The 26,973-nt window shown below is 43.4% G+C and overlaps 1 protein-coding gene across 9 annotated transcripts in view; it reads left to right on the top strand.

The window, feature by feature from the left end:
• GON4L (gon-4 like) overlaps positions 1–26,973 on the top strand; it is a 240,991-nt gene that overhangs the window by 20,144 nt on the left and 193,874 nt on the right. For 7 of the 9 annotated variants that reach the window (XR_004179950.1, XM_031658588.1, XM_031658636.1 and 4 more), the window contains exons 3-10: positions 8,441–8,632; positions 13,733–13,923; positions 14,657–14,731; positions 15,213–15,263; positions 19,888–19,938; positions 20,250–20,345; positions 21,697–21,816; positions 22,417–22,587. Coding sequence is in view for 8 of the 9 variants with exons in the window: in XM_031658588.1 (XP_031514448.1) it covers positions 8,441–8,632; positions 13,733–13,923; positions 14,657–14,731; positions 15,213–15,263; positions 19,888–19,938; positions 20,250–20,345; positions 21,697–21,816; positions 22,417–22,587 (947 nt within the window). In the remaining variant the exon portion in view is untranslated. Of the gene's footprint in view, positions 1–8,390; positions 8,633–13,732; positions 13,924–14,656; positions 14,732–15,212; positions 15,264–19,887; positions 19,939–20,249; positions 20,346–21,696; positions 21,817–22,416; positions 22,588–26,973 lie in introns of all 9 variants that reach the window. The other 2 variants (XM_031658615.1, XM_031658544.1) reach the window with 2 other exon arrangements.

Below are 26,973 nucleotides of genomic sequence, written 5' to 3'. Positions count from 1 at the left end.
CCTTTTAAACCATATAAGGTAACATCTGGGGGTTGCCATGGCATTTGTAAACTGTCATGGTGCTGGTGGGAGGTTCTTTTAGCATGCAGATGTGAGGAGGGCAACAGGAGGTGGCTTTCATCACCATCTTGCTTTTAGCTGGTTCTGGCCAGTTTTTTGATCAGCTCCTGTTTTGTTCAGCGGGGTCTTTTGAACAATGCTTGGAAAACAAGTCCTGCTGATCTCCTACCTCAAATGGAATGTGAGGTAACAATAGGGCCAGCAAGCAAAAATAGAAATCTGAGATTGAAATTTAGTAAGAGGCAAGGACTAGAAATGTTCACAGTGTTAGTCATGGTTCTTCTCCATGGAAACAGACATGGAGGGGGAAGAACAGTGGATTAAAGAAAACCTTGCATTGAGGGAGAAGATAACAGAGAAGGAACAACTGGAGAAGTAGTAGTAAAAGTGAAAAGAGGAAGGAGAGCTTTAAGAACAAGGTACTTCAAAATTTAGTAGCAAAGGAGGGATAAGGATAATACCTGAGAAAAAGGTTACATTTGAAGATTGATGATCTTGGAGAGTAGATTCAGGAGTTTGTTGAGGAAAGGACATTATATGAAGGATTTAAAGAGGAAGGAATGGGGCTGGGAACAGTGGCTCACACCTGTAATCCCAACACTTTGGAAGGCCAAGGTGTGGGGATCTTGTGGCCAGGAGTTCAAGAACAGCCTGGGCAACATAGCTAGGTTCCATCTCTACAGAAAACTTTTTTTTTTTTTTTTTTCTTTTTGAGACGAGTCTCTCTCTGTTGCCCAGGCTGGAGCGCAGTGGCGCAGTCTCAGCTCACTGCAAGTTCTGCCGCCTGGGTTCAAGTGATTGTCCTGCCTCAGCCTCCCGAGTAGCTGGGACTACAGGCGCCCGCCACCACGCCCGACTAATTTTTTGTATTTTTAGTGGAGAAGGGGTTTTACCGTGTTAGCCAGGATGGTCTCCATCTCCTGACCTCGTGATCTGCCCACCTTGGCCTCCCAAAGTGCTGGGATTACAGGTGTGAGCCACTGCCCCGGCCCAGAAAACTTTTAAAAATTAGCCAAGTGTGGTGGTGCATACCTGTAGTCCCAGCTACTCAGGAGGTTGAAACAGGGACAGTTTGAGCCCAGGAGTTCAAGGTTTCAGTGAGATCTCATTGCATCACTGCACTCCAGCCTGGGTGACAGAGCAAGACCTTGTCTGTAAAAAAAAGGAAAAAAGAGGAGGAATGAAACACCAGGCCCTTTTCTCGATCTCTCTGAAACCTTCCTTCCTTTTCCTTTTTCTTCCTTTCTTCCTCCGTATTTGTTCGTTTGTCGTATCGATCTTTGGTTTTACCAGCTCATTCTGTTCACGCCGTATTTTGTCTTTAGCTCTCCCGGTTTATGCTTCACGCATCTTCGGCCTTGTTTTGATTGGTTTCACCCGCAGCTTAGGATGGTCCTGACCTCTCTGATCTTTTATGATCCACCTGCCTCGGCCTCCCAAGTAAAGTGCTGGATTACAGGCTTGAGCCACTGCTGCCTGGCCTTTTTTTTTTTTTTTTTTTTTTTTTTTTGAGATGGTAGAGTCTTGGTTTGTCAGCCTTAGGGAAGCTGGGAGTGCAGTGGCTGATTTCGCTCATTGCAAACTCTGTCTCCCAGTTCACACTCCATTCTCCTCTGTCTCAGCCTGCCGAAAGGCTTGGGACTATAGGCGCCCACCACCATACCTGGCTAATTTTTTGTATTTTTGGTAGAGATGGGGTTTCCCTATAGCCAGGATGGTCTTGATCTCCTGACCTCGTGATCTGCCCGCCTCAGCCTCCCAAAATGTTGGGATTACAGGCATGAGCCACCGTACCCAGCCTTCGTTCCTTTTTTTGCGGTGGGGGAATGGGCAATGATAAATAGCTAGAGAAGGCAGCAAGATTATTGAATATTTTTTCAAGATAAGTTGTCAGAAGGAACTGGAGGAAATTATAAGATTAAAATGCTAGAGAAGGAATGGATAAATAACTGTGGGTTCATAGTCACTCAGTTATTGATAAGTGTAATTAAGAGATATTTAAAATCAGTTTACAGATATCCAGATTTAGATAAACATTTATTGTTTAGTATTATCTGTTATATCACTCCCCTTCATTCATCTGGAGAATCGAAAATTGATTCTACTACTTTGCACTTTGATTAGTTGTATATACAAGTAATAGCAATAAAAGTACACTGAGAGTCTCTCCAGAATTTTTCTTTAACTTTTTTACTTTTTGTAACACAAAACAGGAAGAAAGAAAGATTGACAATTCATATATATCTACTTTGGAAAATATTGAAAACTTTAAAGGTGAAAATAAAAATCACCCATAACCTTGCTGTTTAGTACATGTTCTTTTTGTTGTTTTACTTTATTTTAAATAACATTTTAGTTTTGTGATTATGAATGCAGCAGCATCATATACACTGTAGAAAAAAATGAAAATACTGCATAGAAAAGATAGTGGGATTATTTTGAAGTATTGACATTTTGTTACAATCGATACCTTTTTTTGTTGTTGTTTGTTTGTTTTTGAGACGGAGTCTTGCTGTGTCACCCAGGCTGGAGTACAGTGGCGTGATCTCGGTTCACTGCAACCTCTGCTTCCTGGGTTCAAGCGTTTCTCCTGCCTCAGCCTCCTGAGTAGCTGAGATTACAGGCTCCTGCCACCACACCTGGCTAATTTTTGTATTTTCAGTAGAGACGGGGTTTCCCCATGTTGGTCAGGCTGGTCTCGAACTCCTGACCTTGTGATCCACCTGCCTAGGCCTCCGAAAGTGCTGGGATTATGGTGTGAGCCACTGTGCCTGGCGATACATTGTTAAATCATGTTTCTTTTTTCTTTTTTTTTTTTTTTTTTGAGAAGGAGTCTCACTCTGTTGCCCAGGTTGGAGTGTAGTGGCATGATCTTAGCTCACTGCAACCTTCACCTCCTCAGCTCAGGTGATTCTCTTGCCTCAGCCTCCCAAGTAGCTGGGATTACAGGCACGTGCCACTGCGCCTGGCTAATTTTTGTATTTTTAGGAGAGACAGGGTTTTGCCGTGTTGGCCAGGCTCGTCTTGAACTCCTGATCTCAAGTGATCCACCCACCTCGGCCTTCCAAAGTGTTGGGATTACAGGCTGGAGTGCAGTGGCACGATGTCGGCTCACTGCAAGCTCTGCCTTCTGGGTTTGCATTGCCCAGCCTAAATCATGTTTCTTGACTGCAGGTGTTAGTGTTTAAACTTTTTTTTTTTTTTTTTTTGAAGAGATGAAGTCTCACTCTGTCATCTGGGCTATAGTCTAGTGGTACAATCATAGCTCACTGCAGCTTCTAACTCCTGGGCTGAAATGATCCTACCAAGTCACTGGGACTATAGGCAGGAGCCACACCATCCAGCTAAAAAAAACTGGGACTGCAAACCTGCACGACCACACCCAGCTGCTTCTTTTTTTTTTTTTTTTTTTGACTTTTTGCAGACACAAGGTCTCTATAAGTTGCCCAGCATGGAAATGTTTTTTGTTTGTTTGTTTAACCGGTGAGGTCTCATAATTCACTGCAACCTAGAATTCCTGGCCTTAAGTGATCCTGCTGCCTCAGCCTCCTAAAGTGCTGGGATTACAGGTGTGAGCCACTGGGCTTAGCTAGAAATGACTTTTTATTTATTTATTTATTTTTAGAGAGACAGAGTCTTACTGTGTAGCCCAGGCTAGAGTGCAGTAGTACAATAATGGCTCACTACAACCTCTAACTCTTGACTTCCAGTAATCCTCCTGCCTTGGCCTCCCAAAACACTGGAATTACAGGCATGAAGCCACAAAGGACTTTTTTTTTTAGACAGGTTCCCACTGTGTTACCTAGGCTGGAGTACAGCGGTGTTACCTAGGCTGGAGTACAGCGGTGTGATCGCGGCTTACTGTTACCTTGACCTCCCAGGCTCAAGTGACTCTCCCACCTCAGCCTCCCAAGTAGCCAGGACTATAGGTGCGCACTACCATGCCTGGCTGATTTTTGTATTTTTTGTCAAGACAACGTTTCACCACATTAGCCAGGCTGGTGTCAAACTCCTGAGCTCAAGTGACCTGTGCACCTCAGCCTCCCAAAGTGCTGGGATTACAGCCGTGAGCCACCATGCCCAGCCCACAAATGACTTTTTAAACAAGCATACCAGAACTTTAAAATCTAAGCAAGTATTGCCCCTCAAAACACAGAGGTTCACTTTGGTAGGCAGAGCCTCTTCTACTGACGTTTTTACTACTTAAAAAATATTTGGGGTCAGGAATGGTGGTTCACACCTATTCCTGTACATTGGGAGGCTGAGGTGGGAGGATTGCTTAAGGGCAGGAGTACAATACCAGACTTGGCAACATAGTGAGACCCCATCTCTACAAAAATAAAATAAAATTAGCTGGGCATGGTGGCAGGAACCTGTAGTCTCAGCTACTTGGGAGGCTGAGGCGGAAGGATCACTTGAGCCCAGGAGGTTGAGGCCAGAGTGAGCTGAGATCACACAACTGCACTCCAGCCTAGGGGACAGAGCAAGACCCTGTCTCAGCAACAACAAAGAATTGGAACTACTTGACCAAGCACGGTGGCTCGTGCTTATAATCCCAGCACTTTGGGAGGCGGAGGTGGGCAGATCACCTGAGGTCAGGAGTTCAAGACCAGCCTGACCAATATAGAGAAACCCCATCTCTACTAAAAATACAAAATTAGCTGGGTGTGGTGGTACATCCCTGTCATCCCAGCTACTCAGGAGGCTGAGCCAGAAGAATCTCTTGAATCTGGGAGGCGGAGGTTGCGGTGAGCCAAGATCGTGCCATTACACTCCAGCTTGGGCAACAAGAGTGGAACTCTGTCTCAAGAAAAAAAAAAAACTACTTTTTAAACTGTCCCTGCAGGACTGGGTGCGTTGGCTCATGCCTGTAATCCCAGCACTTTGGGAGGCGTAGCGGGGCAGATTACTTGAGGTCAGGAGTTTGAGACCAGCCTGGCTAACATGGTGAAACCCTGTCTCTACTAAAAATACAAAAATTAGCCAGGCGTGGTGACATACGCCTGTAATCCCAGCTACTTGGGAGGCTGAGGCAGGAGAATTGCTAGAGCCCGGGAGGTGGAGGTTGCAGTGACCCAAGATCGTGCCACTGTACTTCAGCCTGACCCACAGCGAGACTCTTTCTGGAAAAAAAAAAAAAAATCTGTCCCTGCAAACACATTATCAGCTGCACCACAAAATCATTTTTCATACTCTACATAGAGGAAATGTTCCTTTTTTCTACAATTTTTTTTTCTCTCTGACTCCACAATGCTTTTCAATTTAATTCCCCTTCCCTGAGCCCTTTAGGACCCCACCTTCCTTTATAGATATGCTGGACACTAAAAGACCTCAGAAAGAGAAGCTGAGCAGGGTAAGAGAAATAGAGAAAGCAAAACCTTATTCAGAGCATATCTGTAACTTATTTACTGCCAATCTAAGAACTCTGTGTTGATAACATCAATTATTTTTTTTAAATTTATATTTATTTGTTTATTTTTTGGAGACAGTGCCTCACTCTGTTGCCCAGGCTGGAATGCAGTGGTGCGACCTCTGCTCACTGCAACCTCTGCCTCCCAGGTTCAGGTGATTCTTGTGCCTCCTGAATAGCTGGGATTACAGGCACCGGCCACCACGCCTGGCTAATTTTTTGTATTTTAGTAGAGACGAGGTTTCACCATGTTACCCAGCATGGTCTCTAACTCCTGAGCTCAGGCGATTAGCCCACCTTAGCCTCCCAAAGTGCTGAGATTACAGGTGTGAACCACCACGGCTGGCCGATCATCACATCAAAATTAGCTGAGAACAGTACAAATCAACTAATTATAAGCTAAAATCATGCTACTCACTTTTAGGAGGCAAAGAAAGAAGAAGCATAAGTGGAAATTAGGGTATGTAAGTCAAATTCAGAAGAACAAGTAAAATTCTATTAGAATAAACACCATTAAAACGGAAGATTTAGCTGGATGGTGTGATGGAAGTAAGCTATAACAATGCCACTGCACTCCAGGCTAGGCGACAGAGTGAGACCCAAGTGTAAAGACTGGCTAAGTAGTGCACAAACTAGGGAAAAAATTCGGGAATAGAGCAAGTACACAGTGAAAATTTAGGTGTCCTTTCACTCTGTACTCTTGCTCCCCAAGTCTTCTTCCCAGGTAACTTTTAAACAATTTTTTTGTGTATAGTCCAGGGATATTCTGTATATATGCAAGCTGTTTCCTTGATAGCCTGATTTCTGATATTTACTTTTTACTTTTTTTTTTTTTTTTGATATAGTGTCTCGCTCTGTCGCCCAGGCTGGAGTTTAATGGCGCAATCTCGGCACACTGCAACCTCCGCCTCCTGGGTTCAACATGTTCTCCTACCTCAGCCTCCCAAGTAGCTGGGATTACAGGTGCCCGCCACCTTGCCTGGCTAATTTTTTGTATTTTTAGTAGAGATGGGGTTTTGCCATGTTGGCCAAGCTGGTCTCGAACTCCTGACCTCAAGTAATCCACCCATCTCGGCCTCCCAAAGTGCTGGGATTACAGGCATGAGCCATTGTGCCCAGCATTCTTTTTTTGTTTGTTTGTTTTGTTTGAGATGGAGTTTTGCTCTGTTGCCCAGGCTGGAGTGAAGTGGCACTGGCTTGGCTCACTGCAACCTCTGCCTCCCAGGTTCAAGGATTCTCCTGCCTTAGCCTCCCAAGTAACTGGGATTACAGGTGCCTGCCACCATGCCTGGCTTATTTTTGTGTGTTTTTTTTTTTTTTTTACAGCCAAGGTTTCATCATGTTGGCCAGGCTGGTCTCCAACTCCTGACCTCAAGTGATCTGCCTACCTCAGCCTCCCAAAATGCTGAGATTACAGATGTGAGCCACTGCGCCCAGCCTACTTTTAATACTACATGAATATTTCTTTGCGTGTGTGTGTGTGTGTGTGTGTGTGTGTGTGAGAGAGAGAGAGAGAGAGAGAGAGAGACAGTATCTTGCTCTGACACCCAGGCTGGAGTGCAATGGCATATTCACAGCTCACTGCAGCCTTGAACTCCAGGGCCCAAGTGATTCTCCCACCACACCCTCCTAAGTAACTGGGACCACAGGTGTGTATCCCCACACCCAGCTAATTTTAGAGCTCCTCACTTTTGTAGAGACAAGGTGTCTCCTTATGTTGCCCAGGCTGGTCCCAAACTCCTGGATCCTGGCTCAAGCAATCTTCCTGCCTTGGCTTCCCAAAGTAATGAGATTACAGGTGTGAGCCACCTGGCCTAGCCTAATTTTTAAAAATTTTTATTTTTAGTAGAGACAAAGCCTCGATATGTTGCTCAGACTGGTTTCAAACTCCTGGGCTCAAGTGATCCTCCTGCCTCGGCCTCCCAAAGTGCTGGGATTATAGTCATGAGCCACCTAATGACTATAAGCACCTGGCTTTTGGCCAGGTGCGGTGGCTCAAGCCTGTAATCCCAGTACTTTGGGAGGCCGAGACGGGCGGATCATGAGGTCAGGAGATCGAGACCATCCTGGCTAACACGGTGAAACCCTGTCTCTACTAAAAAATACAAAAAATTAGCCGGGCAAGGTGGCGGGCTCCTGTAGTTCCAGCTACTCGGGAGGCTGAGGCAGGAGAATGGCGGGAACCTGGGAGGCGGAGCTTGCCGTGAGCTGAGATCCGGCCACTGCACTCCAGCCTGGGCGACAGAGCGAGACTCCGTCTCAAAAAAAAAAAAAAAAAAAAAAAAAAAAGCACCTGGCTTTTTTTTTTTTTTTGCACGACAGGGTCTTGCTGCATCGCCCAGTCTGGAGTGCAGTGGTGCAGTCATACCTCCCTGTAACGTCAAAATCCTGGCCTCAAGCCATCCTCCCAGCTCAGTTCCCCAAATAACTAGGACTATAAGCATGCACCGTCACCCCATTTTTCTTTGTCTTTTTAATGCTATCCTCACCTACTCCCCCGACAAAGGGAGTGTTTATGAAGTGTTGAGGTGAGAAAGTTGTCTAATGGACTGTAGAAGCATATATTTACAATTTTATGGTGACAGTTACTCTTCTGCTCTGTCAAATTGATTTACAAAGTCAGGGCATTTTATAATTATAGTTGATGAAATGTGGTTTTAATGGTCATCTATATAAAATGTCATCAGGAATTTCCTCTACAATTATGAGTCTGATTTTTCATAGGAAAAAATACAAAACTGAAAGCATGTTAGAAACCAAAAGACCTTAGCAATTACCTAGTTTATCTCCCTGACTTTACAGGTGAGTAAATTGGATCTGAGCTTTGATTTAAGAAAGGAAAATGCCTGTATAGTAAATGCTTAATTCATGAAGTTGTCTACCTAGAAAGACTATAATAAGACGCTGAATTCTACAACAGAGTATGATTCAGAATGGTCAAAGTGTGGAGCAATATTTGTGATTCTTCAGGGAAACCTCAAATGCATTCTGAAGGGGAGTTACCTTCACTGCCATCAGGCAGCCAATCTGCAAAACCAGTAAGCCAGCCCAGGAAATCAACCCAGCCAGATGTTTGTGCTTCTCCTCAAGAAAAGCCACTCAGGACTCTGTTTCACCAACCTGAGGAAGAGATAGAAGATGGTGGACTCTTCATTCCAATGGGTAGGCTTTCTTCTTTTTAATTAAATGAAACATCTTTATTGAAGTATAATATGTAGAAAACTGCACATATCCTAAGATATCCTGAATTCACTATATTTTCACAAATTTAATACACCCTTGTAAGCAGGACCCAGATCGAGATACAGAATGTTATCAGTACCCAGAAGTCCATCTTGTCTTCCCTTTCAGTTACCCTCTACCCAGAGGTTAACCACTATCCTGATGTCTAGCAGCATATATTGGTTCAATTTTTTTTTTTCCTTTTGAGACGGAGTTTCGTTCTTGGCTGGAGTACAGGGGCTTCATCTTGGCTCACTGCAACTGTTGCCTCCTGGGTTCAAACGATTCTCCTGCCTCAGCCTCCAGAGTAGCTGGGATTACAGGCGCCTGCCACCACACCCGGCTAATTTTTGTGTTTTTAGTAGTGACATGGTTTTGCTATGTTGGCCAGGCTGGTCTCGAACTCCTGACTTCAGGTGATCCAACCACCTTGGCTTCACAAAGTGCTGGGATTACAGGTGTGAGCCATTGCGCCCAGCCAGTTGTTTTGTCTTTTTGTCTTTTATTTGAATGGAATCGTGTGTGTACATTTTATAACTGCCTTTTTTTTTTTTTTTTTTTTAAGACAGGGTCTCACTCTGTCACTCAGACTGGAGTGTAGTGGTGCCATCACAGCTCACTGTGACCTTGACCTCCTGGGTTAAAGTGATCTTTTTGTCTCAGCCCTGAGTAGCTGGGACTGTAAGCGCGTGCTATCACGGCCAGCTAATATTTTTTTTCTTTTTTTTTGAGACAGAATCTTGCTTTGTTGCCCAGGCTGCTGGAATGCAATGGCTTGATCTCAGCTCACTGCAACCTCTACCTCCTGGGTTCAAGCAATTCTCCTGCTTCAGCATCCCTAGCAGCTGGGATTACAGGCGCCTGCCATCATGCCCAGCTAATTTTTGTTGTTTTTTGTAGAGGCGGGGTTTCACCATGTTGGCCAGGCTGGTCTTGAACTCCTGACCTCAGGTGATCTGTCTGCCTTGGCTTTCCAAAGTGCTGTGATTACAGGCATGAGCCACTGCACGCGGCCCAGCCAGCTAATTAAAAAAATTTTTTTTGTAGAGATGGAGCCCCACTGTATTGCCCAGGCTGGTCTCAAACTCCTGTGCTCAATTGATCCTCTTGCCTCGGCCTCCCAAAGTGTTGGGATGACAGGCGTGAGCCACCGTGCCTGGCATTGTGACTGCGTTTATTCTCTCAATGTTTTTTTTGTTGTTGTTGTTTTTGAGACAGAGTCTTGCTCTGTCACCCAGACTGGTGTGCAGTAGTGCTATCTTGGCTCACTGCAGTGTCCACCTCCCGGGTTCCAGCGATTCTCCTGCCTCAGCCTCCTGGGTAGCTGGGATTACAGGCACGGCCACCATGCAGGGCTAATTTTTTTTATTTTTAGTAGAGACGGGGTTTCACTATATTGGCCAGGCTGGTCTTGAACTCCTGAGCTCAGGTGATCTGCCAGCCTCGGCCTCCCGATGTGCTGGGATTACAGGTGTGAGTCACCATGCCCAGCCTCAATATTGTTTTTTTTGTTTTGTTTTGTTTTGTTTTTGTTGTTGAGACGGAGTCTCGCTCTGCCGCCCAGGCTGGAGTGCAGTGGCACAATCTCGGCTCATTGCAAGCTCCGCCTCCCGGGTTCACGCCATTCTCCTGCCTCAGCCTCCCAAGTATCTGGGACTACAGGCGCCTGCCACCACGCCCAGCTAATTTTTTGTATCTTTTAATAGAAACAGGGTTTCACCGTGTTAGCCAAGATGGTCTTGATCTCCTGACCTCGTGATCCACCCGCCTCGGCCTCCCAAAGTGCTGGGATTATAGGCGTGAGCCACCGCACCCGGCCAACATTGTTTTATATTTATGAAATTCATCCATATTCTTGGATGTACTTGTAGACTGTTCATTTTTATTGTTGTGTATCATTCTGTTGTTTGAATATTTTATGTATCTTTTTCTTTTCTTTTCTTTTTTTTTTTTTTTTTTTTTTTGAGACGGAGTCTCTCTCTGTCGCCCAGGCTGGAGTGCAGTGGCTGGATCTCAGCTCATCGCAAGCTCCGCCTCCCAGGTTTACGCCATTCTCCTGCCTCAGCCTCTCCAGCAGCTGGGACTACAGGCGCCTGCCACCTCGCCTGGCTAGTTTTTTGTATTTTTTAGTAGAGACGGGGTTTCACCGTGTTAGCCAGGATGGTCTCGATCTCCTGACCTTGTGATCTGCCCGTCTCGGCCTCCCAAAGTGCTGGGATTACAGGCTTGAGCCACCGCGCCCGGCCTTTTTTTTTTTTTTTGAGACGGAGTCTCGCTGTGTCTCCCAGGCTGAGAGTGCAGTGGCGTGATCTCGGCTCACTGCAGCCCGCCTCCCCGGGTTCACGAGCCCGCCTCAGCTCCCAAGTAGCTGAGACTACAGGCGCCCGGCCACCACGCCTCGGGCTAGTTTTTGTTTTTTTGTATTTTTAGTAGACGGGTTTCACCATGTTAGCTTTTGTGATAGTCTCATCTCCCCTGACCTCGGGTGATCCACCCGCCTTCGCCTCCCAAAGTGCTGGGATTACAGGCTTGAGCCAATCACGGGCCCGCCTTTTTTTTTTTTTTTTTTTTGCAGATGGGTACTGTGCTCTGTCACCCAGGCTGTGTTCAGTGCCACTACTGTGCTTCACTGCAACCTTGAACTCCTAGGTTCATGGACTTCCCACTTCAGCCTCCCCCAGTAACTGACCCCCCAGTGCACACCACAATGCCTGGCTAATTTTCATTTTTATTTTATTATTATTATTTTTTTAGAAACGGTTTTCACTATGTTGCCCAGGCTGATTTTGTATTTCTGAGCTCGAGCAGTCCCTCCTTGATCTCTCAAAGTGTGGGATTACAGGCATGAGCCTCCTCACCTGGTCTGCTTTATGTTTTCTTTATCCATTCAACTCTTTGTTTTGTTTTTTCTTTTTGCTTCTTTGTGCCCATTGTTACTCCCAGGCTGGAGTGCAGTGGCATGATCTCGGCTCACTGCAACCTCTGCAACCTCTGAGTTCAGGCAATTCTCCTGCCTCAGCCTCCCGCGTAGCTGGGATTACAGGCGCATGCCACCGCTCCCCTGCTAATTTTTGTATTTTTAGTAGAGATGGGGTTTCATCATGTTGGTCAGGCTGGTCTCGAAGTCCTGACCTCATGATCCACCCGCCTCAGTCTCCCAAAGTGCTGGGATTACAGACATGAGCCACTGTGCCTGGCCCTTTTTTTTTTTTTCTTTGATATGGAGTTTTGCTTTCCTCGCCCAGGCTGGAGTGCGATGGTGCAATCTTGGCTCACTGCAACCGCTCCCTCCTGGGTTCAAGTGATTCTCCTGCTTCAGTTTCCCAAGTAGCTGGGACTAAAGGCACGTGCCACCACAGCCAGCTAATTTTTTTTTTTTTTTTTTTAAGTAGAGGCAAAGTTTCACCATGTTGGTCAGGCTGGTCTTGAACTCCTGACCTCAAATGATCCGTCCACCTTGGCCTCCCAAAGTGCTGGGTCACAGGTGCAAACCACTGCACGTGGCCCCATTCAATTCTTGATGAGCATTTGGATAGTTTTCAGTTGTAGCTACTCTGAGTGGTGCTGCTGTGAATATAGATTTTTTGCTGAACATGTGTACTTCTTTTTTGTTGGATGGAAATGCTAGCTCATAAGGTTAGGCATCCTTAAAATTCTTTTGAAATACTGAATTTTTTATTGTGAAACATAACACAGACACATGACTAAAGACTTCTTTATTTGATTTAGCAAATGGTTTGTGTGTGTGTGTGAATCTTGCTCCGTCGCCTAGGCTTGAGTGCAGTGGTGTGATCTCGGCTCACTGCAGCCTCCGTCTCCCGGGTTCAAGTGATTCTCCTGTCTTAGCCTCCTGAGTAATTGGAATTACAGGGGCACATCACCGTGCCCGGCTAATTTTGTATTTTCAGTAGAGACAGGGTTTCACCAAGTTGGCCAGGCTGGTCTTGAACTTCTGACCTCAGGTGATCTACCTGCCTTGGGCTCCCAAAGGGCCGGGATTACAGGCAGTGGGCCACTGCGTCCAGCCTCACTTTGGCAAATGGTTTTAAAATGAACATGTAATTTTTCTTATTGCATATTCTAGACCTTCATTACTATGTAGGTTATAAGTAGTAGTGATAGTCGACATCTGTGTCTTATTTCTGAACAAAACAGGAAAATGTTCAGTATTCCTTCATTATATATGAGGATAGTTACAGGCTTTCCATAGAAATATTTTTTAGGTTAAGGAAATAATTTTCTTTTCCTAAGTTTTCTGAGTTTTTTCATATATTGAATTTCATCAAATGCTTTTTCCTATCTCTATTAAGATCATGTTTTTTTCCTCTTTCGTTTTGTTAATGTAGTAAGTTACATTAGGTTTATTGAGGTATAAAATAAAATGTATCTGATGAGTTTTGAAAAATGTGTACAGTGGGGCCAAGTGTGGTGGCTCACGCCTGTAATCTCAGCACTTTGGCAGGCTGAGGTGGGTGGATCATCTGAGGTCGGGAGTTCGAGACCAGCCTGAGCAACATGGAGAAACCCGGTCTCTACTAAAAATACAAAATTAGCTGGGCGTGGTAACACACGCCTGTAATCCCAGCTACTCAGGAGGCTGAGGCAGGAGAATCACTTGAACCCAGGAGACAGAGGTTGCGGTGAACCAAGATTGCACCATTGCACTCCAGCCTGGGCAACAAGAGCGAAACTCCATCTCAAAAAAACAAAAGAAAGAAAAATATATACAGTTGTGTTAAGTGCTGCCACAACCAATGTGGAACATTTCTGTCACCCCAAAAGTTGCCTAATTCCCCTTTGCTATCCCCTGTTCTCAAACATTGGCAACCACTAATTTCTTTTCTATTTCCATAGTTTTGCATCTTCTGTGCAAATGTTCTATACTGGGTATACTGTCATATAATATGTGTCCTTTTACATCTGGTTTCTTTCACTTGGCATAATGCTTTTGAGATTTATCCACTTTACTGTCAGCTTTCTGGGCTAAGTTCCTGGAGCAGCTATTTTGGAATTCTGGTGATGCTCTTGGTTTATTTGCAGAAGAACAAGACAATGAAGAAAGTGAGAAAAGGAGAAAAAAGAAAAAGGGTACCAAGAGGAAACGAGATGGAAGGGGTCAAGAAGGGACCTTGGCATATGACCTGAAACTGGACGACATGCTTGACCGTACCTTGGAGGATGGTGCCAAGCAGCACAATCTAACAGCGGTCAATGTCCGAAACATCCTTCATGTGAGTAAGACTGGGGCAGCTATGTTAATGGAAGGGAACTTTTTCATGGAAAGCGTATAAAAATACTCAGCAAATTCTTGACTCTTGGCATGTTAATTACCGATTTTATGGGTTACCTGTGATAGAACATTTTACATTTTTACATATTTAAGATAGCTTTCGCCTTGTACTCAGTACAAGTTTGAAATATGAACACGTTAAAGAAGAATTTAATTGGAAAGATAAACTGTTTGTTTTCCACTGATTTGCATATTTACTGTATTGTTTAGCAGATTCAATGTTGATAATGTTCATAGTGGGTTTACTCTTTTGTGGGTCGATATGTCTAAAAAGATGCCCGGTTAATAGTTTATTGCTCTTTGTACATATGTAAATACTTTTCTTGATATGTAGCAACACAGCTATTTGCAGAGCCTTTGCTCTTTGTTACTCTTTCTCTTAAGCATGTAGTTACTTACCTCAGGATCTCTTTTTATGTGAGCCATTCCTGTTCCTAGTAGCAGCTAATGAGATTGGTTCATTTGCTGCTACCTTGTTTGAAACTGTGGTTCTGGCCAAAACTTACTTCTGCCTTCTTTGCTTTCAGTTGCGTTGCTTTATCCCAGTCTGATGCTATTCGAGTATATGGTTCTCATTTGTCCTGTACACACGTCTAACAGAGTTACATAGAGAGAAGAGTATTGTCTAGGTGACAAACCCTTGTTGCATAAAGTGTAATTTCATCTTTCTCCAGGAAGTAATCACAAATGAACACGTGGTAGCTATGATGAAAGCAGCCATCAGTGAGTCAGAAGATATGCCAATGTTTGTGAGTAGTTGACTCTTTTAATGTCTTGGAACAGAGTTTTCTGTAAACTGGCTAAGGGTAGGAAGTCACTGAGGAGTTTGTAAACAGTTTGGCAGCTGGGTTGAAAGTTAGCATCCCAAAACACAAGAATTACGTGGTAATTTTTATTTATTTTATTTGTTATTTTATTATTATTATTTTTTAGAGACAAGGTCGTGCTGTGTCACCAAGGCTAGACTCAAACTCCTAAGCTGGACTCAGAGATCCTCCCGGTTCAGCCTCCTGAGTAGCTGGGACTACAGGAGCATGCGACTATGCCCAGCTAATTTAAAACAATTTTTTTTGTAGGGGGTGTCTCACTGTGTTGCCCAGGCTGGTCTCAAACTCCTGACCTCAAGCCATCCTCCCACCTTGCCCCTAAAATGCTAGGATTACAGGCATGAGCCACCTCACTGAGCTGTGATTTTTATTGAATATTTCCTTTCTGTTTTTTTCTCCTTAGGAGCCTAAAATGACACGCTCTAAACTGAAGGAAGTAGTGGAAAAAGGAGTGGTAAGCATTCTGTTTTTTTGTTTGTTGGTTGTTTTTAGCTTGGTAAATAGGATCTAATTCACCCATAGGGAAAAATATAGGAAAGATTGTGGTCTGAATTTTCCTCTTTAAAGAAATATTTGTAAAAGACAGTAGAATTGTTTCTACATGATCATAAGCTATAATGATCATAGTTTATTTTAGTAGATATGAAGCATTGCTTTTTGGAATTGCTAGAAAGATAACCATTTGGAATGGCTGAAACCAATGGGTGAGACCAGTTTTTCTATTTATGTTACAACACTTGTTGCAAAGTGTTTAGTATTTTTCATAGTGTGTTCTAGGGGACAGTTCCATAAAAATCACTTTGGTGTGGGATCCCTCAGGCATGCTTATTAAAAATGCATACTTTTGGCCAGGTGTAGTGGCTCATGCCTGTAATCCCAGCACTTTGGGAGGCCGAGGCAGGTGAATCACTTGAAGTCAGGAGTTTGAGACCAGCCTGGCCAACATAGTGAAACTCTGTCTCTACTAAAAATACAAAAATTAGCTGGGCGTGGAGGTGTGCGCCTGTAATCCCAGCTGCTTGGGAGGCTGAGGCACAAGAATCGCTTGAACCCGGGAGGCGGAGGTTGCAATGAGTGGAGATTACACCACTGCACTACAGCCTGGGCAACGGAGTGAGACTGTCTCAAAAAAACAAAAACAAAAACAAAATAATCCCCACACTTTTGGGCCCACCCCAGACCAGAGAATCAGGACCTATGGGCAGGGCCTTGGAATATGCATTGGCAAAAACACAACAGTTAATTCTTTTGAATACTAAAGTGTGAGAACCACTTGAAGACATCTGAAGTATTCTGGTACAGCAAGCTCTTTGGTGCTTGGAGCTATGCTATATCCTTCTTAATAAGCACTTGACTAGTTCGTGCTTACAAGACAGTTAATAGTCATGAGGGAGTTCATTATATTTCTGATAGTAAGGAAGATTTGCCTTACAGACTGAAAATACGTATCATAGGTTTTATTTGTCCTGGTTTTATTCCTTGGAGCCTGATAGAAGAAACAAGTCTAGGCTGGGCGTCGTGGCTCATACTTGTAATCCCAGCACTTTGGTAGGTGGAGGTAGGAAGATCGCTTGAAGCCAGAAGTTCAAGAGCAGCCTGGGCAACATAATGAGACCCTGTCTAGAAAAAAAAGCAAGAAAAGAAATTGGTGTATTCTTCCACATGACTTTTCCTACAGTTGAAAAAAACTAGTATGTCGTTTCATAACATTTTCTTGGCTATACATCCCCCAATTTGTCCCCCCACTTTTTTTTTTTGAGATGGAGTCTTGCTTCATCATCCAGGCTGGAGTGCAGTGGCATGATTCTGGCTCACTGCAACCTCCGCCTCCCAAGTTTAAGTGATTCTTCTACCTCAGCCTCCTGAGTAGCTAGGATTACAGGTGCATGCCACCATGCACGGCTAATTTTTTTTTTTTTTTTTTTTTTTAGTAGAGATGGGGTTTCACCATGTTGGCCAGCCTGGTTTCAAACTCCTGACCTCAAGTGATCTACCCGCCTCGGCCTCCCAAAGTACTGGGATTACAGGCGGAGCCACTGTGTCTGGCCTTTTTGTTTTGAGATGGAGTCTCACTCTGTCACCCAGGCTGAAATGCAGTGGTGCAATCTCAGCTCACCGCAACCTCTGGCTCCCAGGTTCAAGTGATTCTCATACCTCAGCCTGCTCAGTAGCTGGGATTATAGGCATGCATCACCACACCCGTCTATTTTTTGTATTTTTAGTAGAGGTGGAGTTTCACCATGTTGGCCAGGCTGCTTTTGAATTGGCCCATGTGATCACCCGCCTTGGCCTCCCAACATGCTAGGATTACAGGCATGAGCCACTGTGCCCATCCCATATCCTTTTAAAAGTATGCCAAAAGAGCTGGGCACGGTGGCTCACGCCTGTAATCCCAGCACTTTGGGAGGCCGAGGTGGGCGGATCGTGAGGTCAGGAGATGGAGACCATCTTGGCTAACACGGTGAAACCCCGTCTCTACTGAAAATACAAAAAATTAGCCAGGTGTGGTGGCAGACGCCTGTAGTCCCAGCTACTCTGGAGGCTGAGGCAGGAGAATGGCGTGAACCTGGGAGGCAGAGCTTTCAGTGAGCCAAGATCGCGCCACTGCACTCCAGCCTGGGCGATAGAACGAGACTCCGTCTCAAAAAAAAAAAAAAGGTATGCCAAAAGAAGACTACTGAACCAGATGTGGTTTGACTAGTATAGTTAGATTATCTCCACAGTGTTCCAGATTATATATTTATCCTAATGTATCTAAGGTCAAATCGACCTTTTTTTTGGCAATCACGTAACTTTTTTGGTCTGGTTGACTAACCCTCATTGCATAAATTGAAATTTCATCTTTCTCCAGGATGTGATCACAAATGAATAGGTGGTAGCTATGATGAAAGCAGCTATCAGTGAGGAAGTTCTGTGAAGTCTACTTGACATATAGAATATAATTAACATGGCTGGGCATGGTGGCTCACGCCTGTAATTCCAGCACTTTGGGAGGACGAGGCAGGTGGATCACCTGAGGTCAGGAGTTTGAGACCAGCCTGGCCAACATGGTGAAACCCCGTCTCTACTAAAAATACAACAATTAGCCGGGCGTGGTGGTGGACACCTGTAATCCCAGCTACAGAGACAAGAGGATCGCTTGAACCCAGGAGGGAGAGGTTGCAGTGAGCGGAGATCATACCACTGCACTCCAGCCTGGGTGATAGAGCAAGACTCTGTCTTACAGGGAAAAAAAAAAAGAATATAATTAACATTAATTCTTTATTTGATTTGGTGAAAAAAAATCCAAGGAGATCCAAATTAGGCTCTGGATTGTGTTTATTGGCCATAAATATAGATGTAGAGAAGTTGGGCCATCCAAGACTGTGTAGTTTATGTAGGAGAGCAGGTATTAAAATGTAGGTCTCTTGCTGCTTCTTTCTTTCTTTTTTTTTTAGAGACTTGCTCTGTTGCTCAGGCTAGAGTACAGTGGCCTAATCATAGCTCACTGCTGCCTTGAACTCCTGTGCTCAAGGGATCCTCCTGCCTCAGCCTGGCAAACAGCTAGGCCTACAGGCATGTGCCACCATGCCCAGCTAATTGGTTTTTTTGAAATATTTTTTTGTAGAAATAGGGTCTTGCTGTGTTGCCCAGGCTCATCTCAAACTCCTGGGCTCAAGTGATCCTTCTGTCTTGATCTCCCTACGTGCAGGGATTACAGGCATGAGCCACTATACTTGGCCTTCTTAATTCTTACTAGACTGACTCCAACACACTTCTGAATGCTGGCTTGCCTTTCTAATGGATTTGGCAGTAGGTAGGAAAGGGAAATGGACCTGAATCACATCATTCCCTTTACCCTATATTGGTCCCATCTACACAGCACTAGGTAGATGGTCAGAACATAGCAGGGCTGATTTGATTTGAGAAGCTAAGACTCCTTTTAGGGACAGAACCTAATGGCCAGTTGGCTTTTGTTCATAAGGTGATTTTGGTTGGGTTACAATTAAATGGTCAAGAAATTACACATCCTCAATGGCATTTTATCAGCAATATATATAAGAACTTTAAAAAAGTTCTCTAGGCTAGGTGTGGTGGCTCACACCTATAATCCCAGTGCTTTGAGAGGCTGAGATGGAGGATTGTTTGAGCTCAGGAGTTTGAGACCAGCCTAGGAAATCTAATGAGACTCTGTCTCTACAAAAAATTTTAAAAATTAGCGAGGTCTGGTGAGGAGGCATGCCTGTAGTCCTAATCAGGAGGCTGAGGCAGGAGGATCACTTGAGCTCAGGAATTTGAGGCTGCAGTGAGCTCTGATAGTGCTACTGCTCTAGCCTGGGCAACAGGGCAAGATCCTGTCTCAAAACAAAAACAAAAACAAGAAAAACTTTCCCTCTAGCTCTTATAAAAATTTTCAAACATTCAAAAAGTTGAAAGATTGTTACAATGTATGTAAATTCTAAGAGTAATATTTTGCCATATTTGCTTTATATCTCTGTGTTGTTTTTTCATGTCCTATTGGAAAAATAAGTATGGACAACTTGAAACTTTGCCCTAAATCCCCTAGTAAAAGTGTTTTTTTTTGTTTTTTTTTTTTTAAAAGCAGCTCCATAGGCAGAGCAGGTCTACTCCATAGGCAGAATAGTCCATAAAAGCTTTTCATGGCTGACTTTTGGAGTTGTACATACGGTGGATTTATGTAACTGATTACAAAAATATATTGCTGTTAAAAGACTACTGTAACCAAAATATCTTAGATTTATGTAGTTTAATAGTTTATAAATAGTTTTCACATCTGTTGTTCCATGTGAACCGCAGCTGTGATATGAACAAGGTAGACATTGTTTTCTTCATTTATAGAAAGAAATGAGGCTTACCAGGTGTAAGGCAGAAATGCTCATGACTGTAATAGATTCTTTCCTCGTTTCCTTCTTTCTAACTCTGACAAATAATTGAGAGTATACCCTCAGGGATAACAACACCTCTAGATCACTGCAGGTACTTGTTAAGTATATGGCTGTTAGTGATGGTACAGAGGAAGTAAACATGAAAAACAATTATTTCAGTTAAGATAACTTATTTATATTCTTTGTTGGTAGGTAATTCCAACATGGAATATTTCACCAATTAAGAAGGCCAATGAAATTAAGGTAAACTTGGAAGAAATAATTGTTATTCTTTTCCAGAAAGACTTCATCGGTTTTGAAACTTAAGTACTTCCTCTTTAACTTTTCTTGATCAATCTTTGTTTTAATTCCAGCTTTGTTTTTTTCCATTCTATTACTCTTAGGTTTGCATCTCATGGAATTCACTTTAACCTCTGCCTCGTGTTATTTGCTTTAGCTGTACATTATGCTCTTAGGATTTTTTTTTTTCCTGCCCTGCTTCTTCCCCTTATTTTCCAAATACGTATGATTTGTGTTTCCCATTAGTTCATTTCTTTCTAATTGTACTAATGTAGCCTCCTCAGTTTGTGGATATCCACCTTGAAGAAGATGATTCCTCAGATGAAGAATACCAGCCGGATGATGAAGAAGAAGATGAAACTGCTGAAGAGGTCAGTGAATGTTAGTTGGTAATGTTTGTCTTAATAAAGCAGGGTATACTTTGCTTCTTTAGTAATGTCACTTGTAGAGAGGATTGAGACATGGTTATTTTTTCAGCTCATTTCTGTGCTTTAAGCTGTTTTTCTGCCTTTTATACTCCCTTAATTTTATAATCTATTGTATTATGAAATATAGCATAGAAACATGCATAGAATAAAAATGTATAGCTTCGGTTATTATAATGCAAATCCTCATGAAACTCATAGCAAAGTCAAGAACTATAACATTACTAGGACACCCCCGTATACCCTCCCCAGTCATAATCACCTCCCTCCCCCTAAAAATAACTACAACCCTGCCTTTTAGTAATTATTTCTTTGCTTTTCTTTATAGTTATATCACCTCAATATGTATCTCTACACACTATAGTTCAATTGTTACTGTTTTGAACTTTATATAAATGGACCCATGTTTATATGTTTTGTTCCTAGCTTTTTAAAATTCAACATTATGCTTTTGAGATTCATTTATACTACTAGTTTTAGCTATACTTTGTTCACTTTCATTGCTGTGTTAATATGTCCTTTGACTTGTTTCTTAATGTATTCTTTAAATTGTTTTGTAAAAGGATTTTAGACCAAGGCCTTACACTTTGTAATACGGATTAGGATAGTGATCTGATCCCTGTCCCCACCTTTAGGATTTTTTTTTTTTTTTTTTTAAATCTCCTCTGTTGCCTATGGAGTGCAGTGTGCGATGTTGACTCACTGCAATCTCCACCTCCCAGGTTCAAGCGATTCTTCTGCCTCAGCCTCCTGAGTAGCTGGGATTACAGGCGTGCGCTACCATGCCTGGCTCATTTTTGTATTTTTAGTAGAGACAGGGTTTTGACATGTTGGCCAGGCTGGTCTTGAACTTCTGACCTCAAGTGATCCACCCGCCTCGACCTTCCAAAGTGCTGGGATAACAGGCATAAGACACTGCACCTGGCCTTTAAGTTTCTATTTAAATTTTATTTTCTGTTACTGTAACTAGTTGAATGATGGATTTTTTTTTTTTTTTTTTTGAGACAGAGTCTCGCTCTGCCACCCAGGCTGGAGTGCAGTGGCGCAATCTTGGCTCACTGCAACCTCCGTCTCCTGGATTTAAGTGATTCTTCTGCCTCAGCCTCCCAAGTAGCTGGGATTACAGGTGCACACCACCACGCCCGGCTTATTTTTGTATTTTTAATAGAGACGGGTTTTCACCATGTTGGCCAGGCTGAGTGATTGATATTTGATGATTCCTTCTCTTGAGATACTTCAGACTTTGTGGAATGAGGTAGGGGCATAAATATTAAGGTGAACTGGGTTTATTTTGTAGAGCTTATTGGAAAGTGATGTTGAAAGCACTGCTTCATCTCCACGTGGGGCAAAGAAATCCAGATTGAGGCAGTCTTCTGAGATGACTGAAACAGATGAGGAGAGTGGCATATTATCGGAGGTAAATCGGCATCATACAAAAGAGATAAGTTAGACATAACTGTGTAATTAGATTTTTTAACTGTGTAAGTAGATTATCCATGGTGATTCTGGGCTGTCACCATTTTTCAAAGTTTGTTAAGTTAGTAAACAGTTCAGAGAAGGCGAGAGCTCAGTGGTAACTAAAGAACTTTTCTGAGTTCTCATTAAGGGGCCAAAAATGTGCAACTAGTGGAGTTTCTTTTCTCTTACCCATCTCTTCTTTCATATCTGTGCTTTCTAATGTTGTCCTAAAGCCATTGTTATTAATTTCCCACATTTTGGTAAACTAAGTAGCATTCTGTTGACTTCTCTAGAAATAGGATGAAAACTAATTAGATCAATACACTTGGAGTCTTTGTTTTTATGTACCTCTAACTAGAGAAGAGAAAGGACGGTGGTGTATGGAAAGTCTGCCTCTTTTTCCCTCTTTTTTTTTCCTTTTCTTGCTTTCTCTTTCTTTCTCTTCATTCTTTTCTTTCTCTTCTTTCTCTTTTCTTTCCTTTCTTTCCTTCCTTTCTTTTCCTTTTTTTTTCTTTTCTTCCCTCCTTCCTTTTTTGATACAGTCACCTCTTTTAATCAGGTTGAGAAAGTCACCACACCAGCCATCAGGCACATCAGTGCTGAGGTAGTGCCCATGGGGCCCCCGCCCCCTCCAAAGCCGAAACAGACCAGAGATAGTACTTTCATGGAGAAGTTACATGCAGTAGATGAGGAGCTGGCTTCCAGTCCAGTCTGCATGGATTCTTTCCAGGTAAATATTAAAATTGTACTTCACTGAGAAAGTCAAATGGAGTAATCTAGTTGTTGCTCAGGCTGGGAAGGGAGAGGAAAAGATAACTACAACTTTATATAAGTAAGAGTTAGTATTTGATACTTTATATTTGGCTAGTGCTATTTTCTGCTAAGTGACAATGGCAGTTTGGGTTTTTTTTTTTTTTGAGACAAGGTATCACCCTGTCACCCAGGCTTGAGTGCAGTGGTATGATCTTGGCCCACTGCAACCTCCGCCTCCCAGACTCAAGTGATCTTCCCACCTCAGCCTCCCAAGTAGGTGGGACAGGTATATGCCACCACACCCGGCTAATTTTTTAGTTTTTTGTAGAGATGAGGTCTCCCTATATTTTTGCCCAGGCTGGTATCGAACTCCTGGGCTCAAGTGATCCTCCCACCTTAGCCTCTCAAAGTGCTGGGATTACTGGTGTGAACCATCGTGCCTGACTGAGAATGGCAGTTTCTAAGGAAGAAATGAACTATGTAGCAGAGAGCATTTTAAAATGTAGAACACAGGAAAAAGCTTCACCCAAATTCCCCCAAATTAACCTTTTACCACAATTGCTTGATGGTTCTCTTCCCCTTTCTCTCTGTATATACATACTGTTTTCTGAATCATTTTAGAGTGTGGTTCAGGCATGATGCCATTTTACCTCTACATGCTTTTGTGTATATTTTCTTCTTCTTTTTTTTTGAGACGGAGTCTCGCTCTGTCGCCCAGGCTGGAGCGCAGTCTTGATCTTGGTTCACTGCAAGCTCTGCCTCCCGGGTTCACGTCATTCTCCTGACTCAGCCTCCGGAGTAGCTGGGACCACAGGCGCCCACAACCATGCGTGGCTAATTTTTTGTATTTTTAGTAGAGATGGGGTTTCACCGTGTTAGCCAGGATGGTCTCGATCTCCTGACCTCGTGATCCACCCGCCTCTGCCTCCCAAAGTACTGGGATTACAGGCGTAAGCCACCGTGCCCAGCCTCTTTTGTGTCTATTATCTAAAAATGAGTTTATTCTCTTGTATTAACACGGTATAATAGTGTGTTAATCAAAGTCAAGATATAGGCTGTGTGCGGTGGCTTATGCCTGTAATCCTAGCACTTTGAGAGGCCAAAGTGGGTGAAACACTTGAGGTCAGGAGTTCAAGACCAGCCTGGCCAACATGGTGAAACCCCCATCTCTACTAAAAATACAAAAATTTGCCAAGTGTCATGGCGCATGCCTATAATCCCAGCTACTCAGAAAGCTGAGGCAGGAGAATTGCTTGAACCCGGGAGGCAGAGGTTGCAGTGAGCTGAGATTGTGCCTCTGCACTCCAGCCTGGGCAACGGAGAGAGACTCTGTCTCAAAATCAATCAATCAATCAATCAATCAATCAGGATACAGTAATATAGCATAATATGTTAAAGTGCTTATTCTGGTTTTATCTGTTGTCCCAATAATGCCCTTTATGTTGGAGGAAAATAATTTTTTTCCCTATTCAGCATTCAACCCTGGATTAAATATCTATTTAATTGTCTTGTTCTTTAGTCTCCTTTAATCTGGAACGGTTTCTCAGTCTTTGTCTTTTATAACCCTGATAGTTTTGAGGAGTATACACCACTTATTTTGTAGAATGTTCTTCAATTTTTATTTTTCTAATATTTCATCTTTTTTTTTTTTTTTTTTTTTTTTTAGAGGGAGTCTCGCTCTGTCGCCTGGGCTGGAGTGCAGTGGCCAGATCTCAGCTCACTGCAAGCTCCGCCTCCCGGGTTTATGCCATTCTCCTGCCTCAGCCTCCCGAGTAGCTGGGACTACAGGCGCCCGCCACCTCGCCCGGCTAGTTTTTTGTATTTTTTAGTAGAGACAGGGTTTCACCATGTTAGCCAGGATGGTCTCGATCTCCTGACCTCGTGATCTACCCATCTCGGCCTCCCAAAGTGCTGGGATTACAGGCTTGAGCCACCACGCCCGGCCGATATTTCATCTTAATTAGATTCAGGTTTTGCACTTTTGTTACAAATACTGGAAGAGTGAGGTGTATTTCTCAGTGCATCATATCAGAAGGCACGTGATGTCTGTCATGTTAACTTTCATCACTTGGTTAAGGTTGTACGTGCTTGGTTTTCCTACTGTAAAGTTCTTATTTTCCATTTTTAATTAGTATATATCATATGGGGATATACTTCAAAGCCGAATTCCTTTCTTTCTTGTCTTTTTTTTTTCCTAGATGGAGTCTCACTCTCTTGCCCAGGCTGGAGTGCGGTGGCGTGATTTTGGCTCACTGTACCTCCGCTTCCTGGGTTCAAGTGATTCTCCTGCATTAGCCCCTTGAGTAGCTGAGATTATAGGCGCATGCCACCACGCCTGGCTAATTTTTTATATTTTTAGTAGAAACGGGATTTCACTGTGTTAGCCAGGATGATCTTGATCTCCTGACCTCGTGATCCACCTGCCTCGGCCTTCCACAGTGCTGAGATTACATGCGTGAGCCACTGTGCCTGGCCTCCTTTTTTTTTTTTTTTTTTGAGACATAGTCTTGCTCTGTTGCCCAGGCTGGAGTGCAGTGGCGCCATCTTGGGTCACTGCAACCTCCACTTCCCAGGTTCAAGTGATTCTCCTGCCTCAGCCTCCAGTAGCTGGGATTACAGATGCCTGACACCACACCCAGCTAATTTTTTGTATTTTTAGTAGAGATGGGGTTTCACCACGTTGGCCAGGCTGGTCTTAAACTCCTGACCTCAAGTGATCTGCCCACCTTAGCCTCCCACAATGCTGGAATTACAGACGTGAGCTGATGTGCCCAGCCCAATTAATCAAATTATTTTTCTCACACTAATATTAGCATCCATTGATTATTCTTTCTTTTTTTTTTTTTTTTTTTTGAGATAGAGTCTTGCTCTGTTGCCCAGGCTGGAGTGCAGTGGCGCAATCTCGGCTCACTGCAATCTCCACCTCCCAGGTTCACGCCATTTTCCTGCCTTAGCCTCCCAGGTAGCTGGGACTACAGGTGCCCGCCACCACACCCAGCTAATTTTTTGTATTTTTTAGTAGAGACAGTGTTTCACCGTGTTAGCCAGGATGGTCTCAATCTCTTGACCTTGTGATCCACCTGCCTCGACCTCCCAAAGTGCTGGGATTACAGGCGTGAGCCACCGCGCCCGGCCTCAGCCAGTAAATTTTAATGTTCCAAGTTTCCCCTATCATTCTTGCAGGTCAATGAAAAATATGTCTGTCCTAAAATTTTAAAGTATAACATAATAATTTACAAATAAATCCTAAAAATAAAAAATATAATTAAGGCTGGGCGCAGTGGCTCACACCTGTAATCCCAGCACTTTGGGAGGCTAAGGCAGATGGATCACCTGAGGTCAGGAGTTTGAGACCAGCCTGGTCAACATGGTGAAACCCCGTCTCCACAAATACAAATATTAGCTGGGCGTGGTGGCAAGCACCTGTAATCCCAGCTACTCGGGAGGCTGAGGCACAAAAATTGCTTGAACCTGGGAAGCGAAGGTTGCAGTGAGCTGAGATGGCGCCACTGCACTCCAGCCTGAGTGACAGAGCAAGACTCCATTTCAATTATATACATATATATTTATAATTATATATATATATGTAATGTATATAATTAGAAATGGAATATTGAATGGAATAGTCAGTCATTTAATCATCATGCTTTTGAGCGAATAAATCGTAGTAGGGGCAGTAATAGTTTTTTATCTAATCATTTATTTAGCAAACACATACTGAATGGTTGAAGTTGAGAAACCACAGTGCAGAAGACAGAAAAAGTTGTTCTTCATGGAACTTACAGTCTATTGAGGAGAGATAGACTATTAGCATATAAACAAGTACATTCAGATAGTGGTTAAGTGCTATGAACTAAATTAAAATGAGGAAATATGAAACTTCCTATCAGAGAACTTTAGATAAGCTGATCAAAAAAGACCTCCTTGGCTGTAATTCCATCACTTTGGGAGGCCTAGGCTACAAGATTGCTTGAGGCTAGGAGTTTGAGACCAGGCTGGGCCATATAGTGAGACTCCGACTCTCCAAAAATTCAGAAAAATTATCTAGGTGTGGTGGCGCATGCCTGTATTCTTAGCTGCTTGGTGGCTGAGGCGGGAGGATTGATTAAGCCTGAGAGTTTGAGACTACAGTGAGCCATGACTGCACCCCTATACTCCAGCATGGGCAATGGTATGAGAACTTACTTTAAAAAAATTAAAAAAACAGGGTTGGGTTTGGTGGCTCATGTCCGTAATCCCAACACTTTAGGAGGCCAAGGAGAGCGGATCACATGAACCCAGGAAGTCAAGACAGGCCTGGGTAACATAGTGAGACCTTGTCCCTACAAAAAATACAAAACTTGGCTGGGCATACCGGCACGCA

The sequence above is a fragment of the Papio anubis genome, chromosome 1 (assembly GCF_008728515.1).
Source record: "Papio anubis isolate 15944 chromosome 1, Panubis1.0, whole genome shotgun sequence".
Lineage (NCBI taxonomy): Eukaryota > Metazoa > Chordata > Mammalia > Primates > Cercopithecidae > Papio > Papio anubis.
Note: the sequence above shows the minus strand (reverse complement) of the source record. Positions and strands in the feature narration are given on the sequence as shown.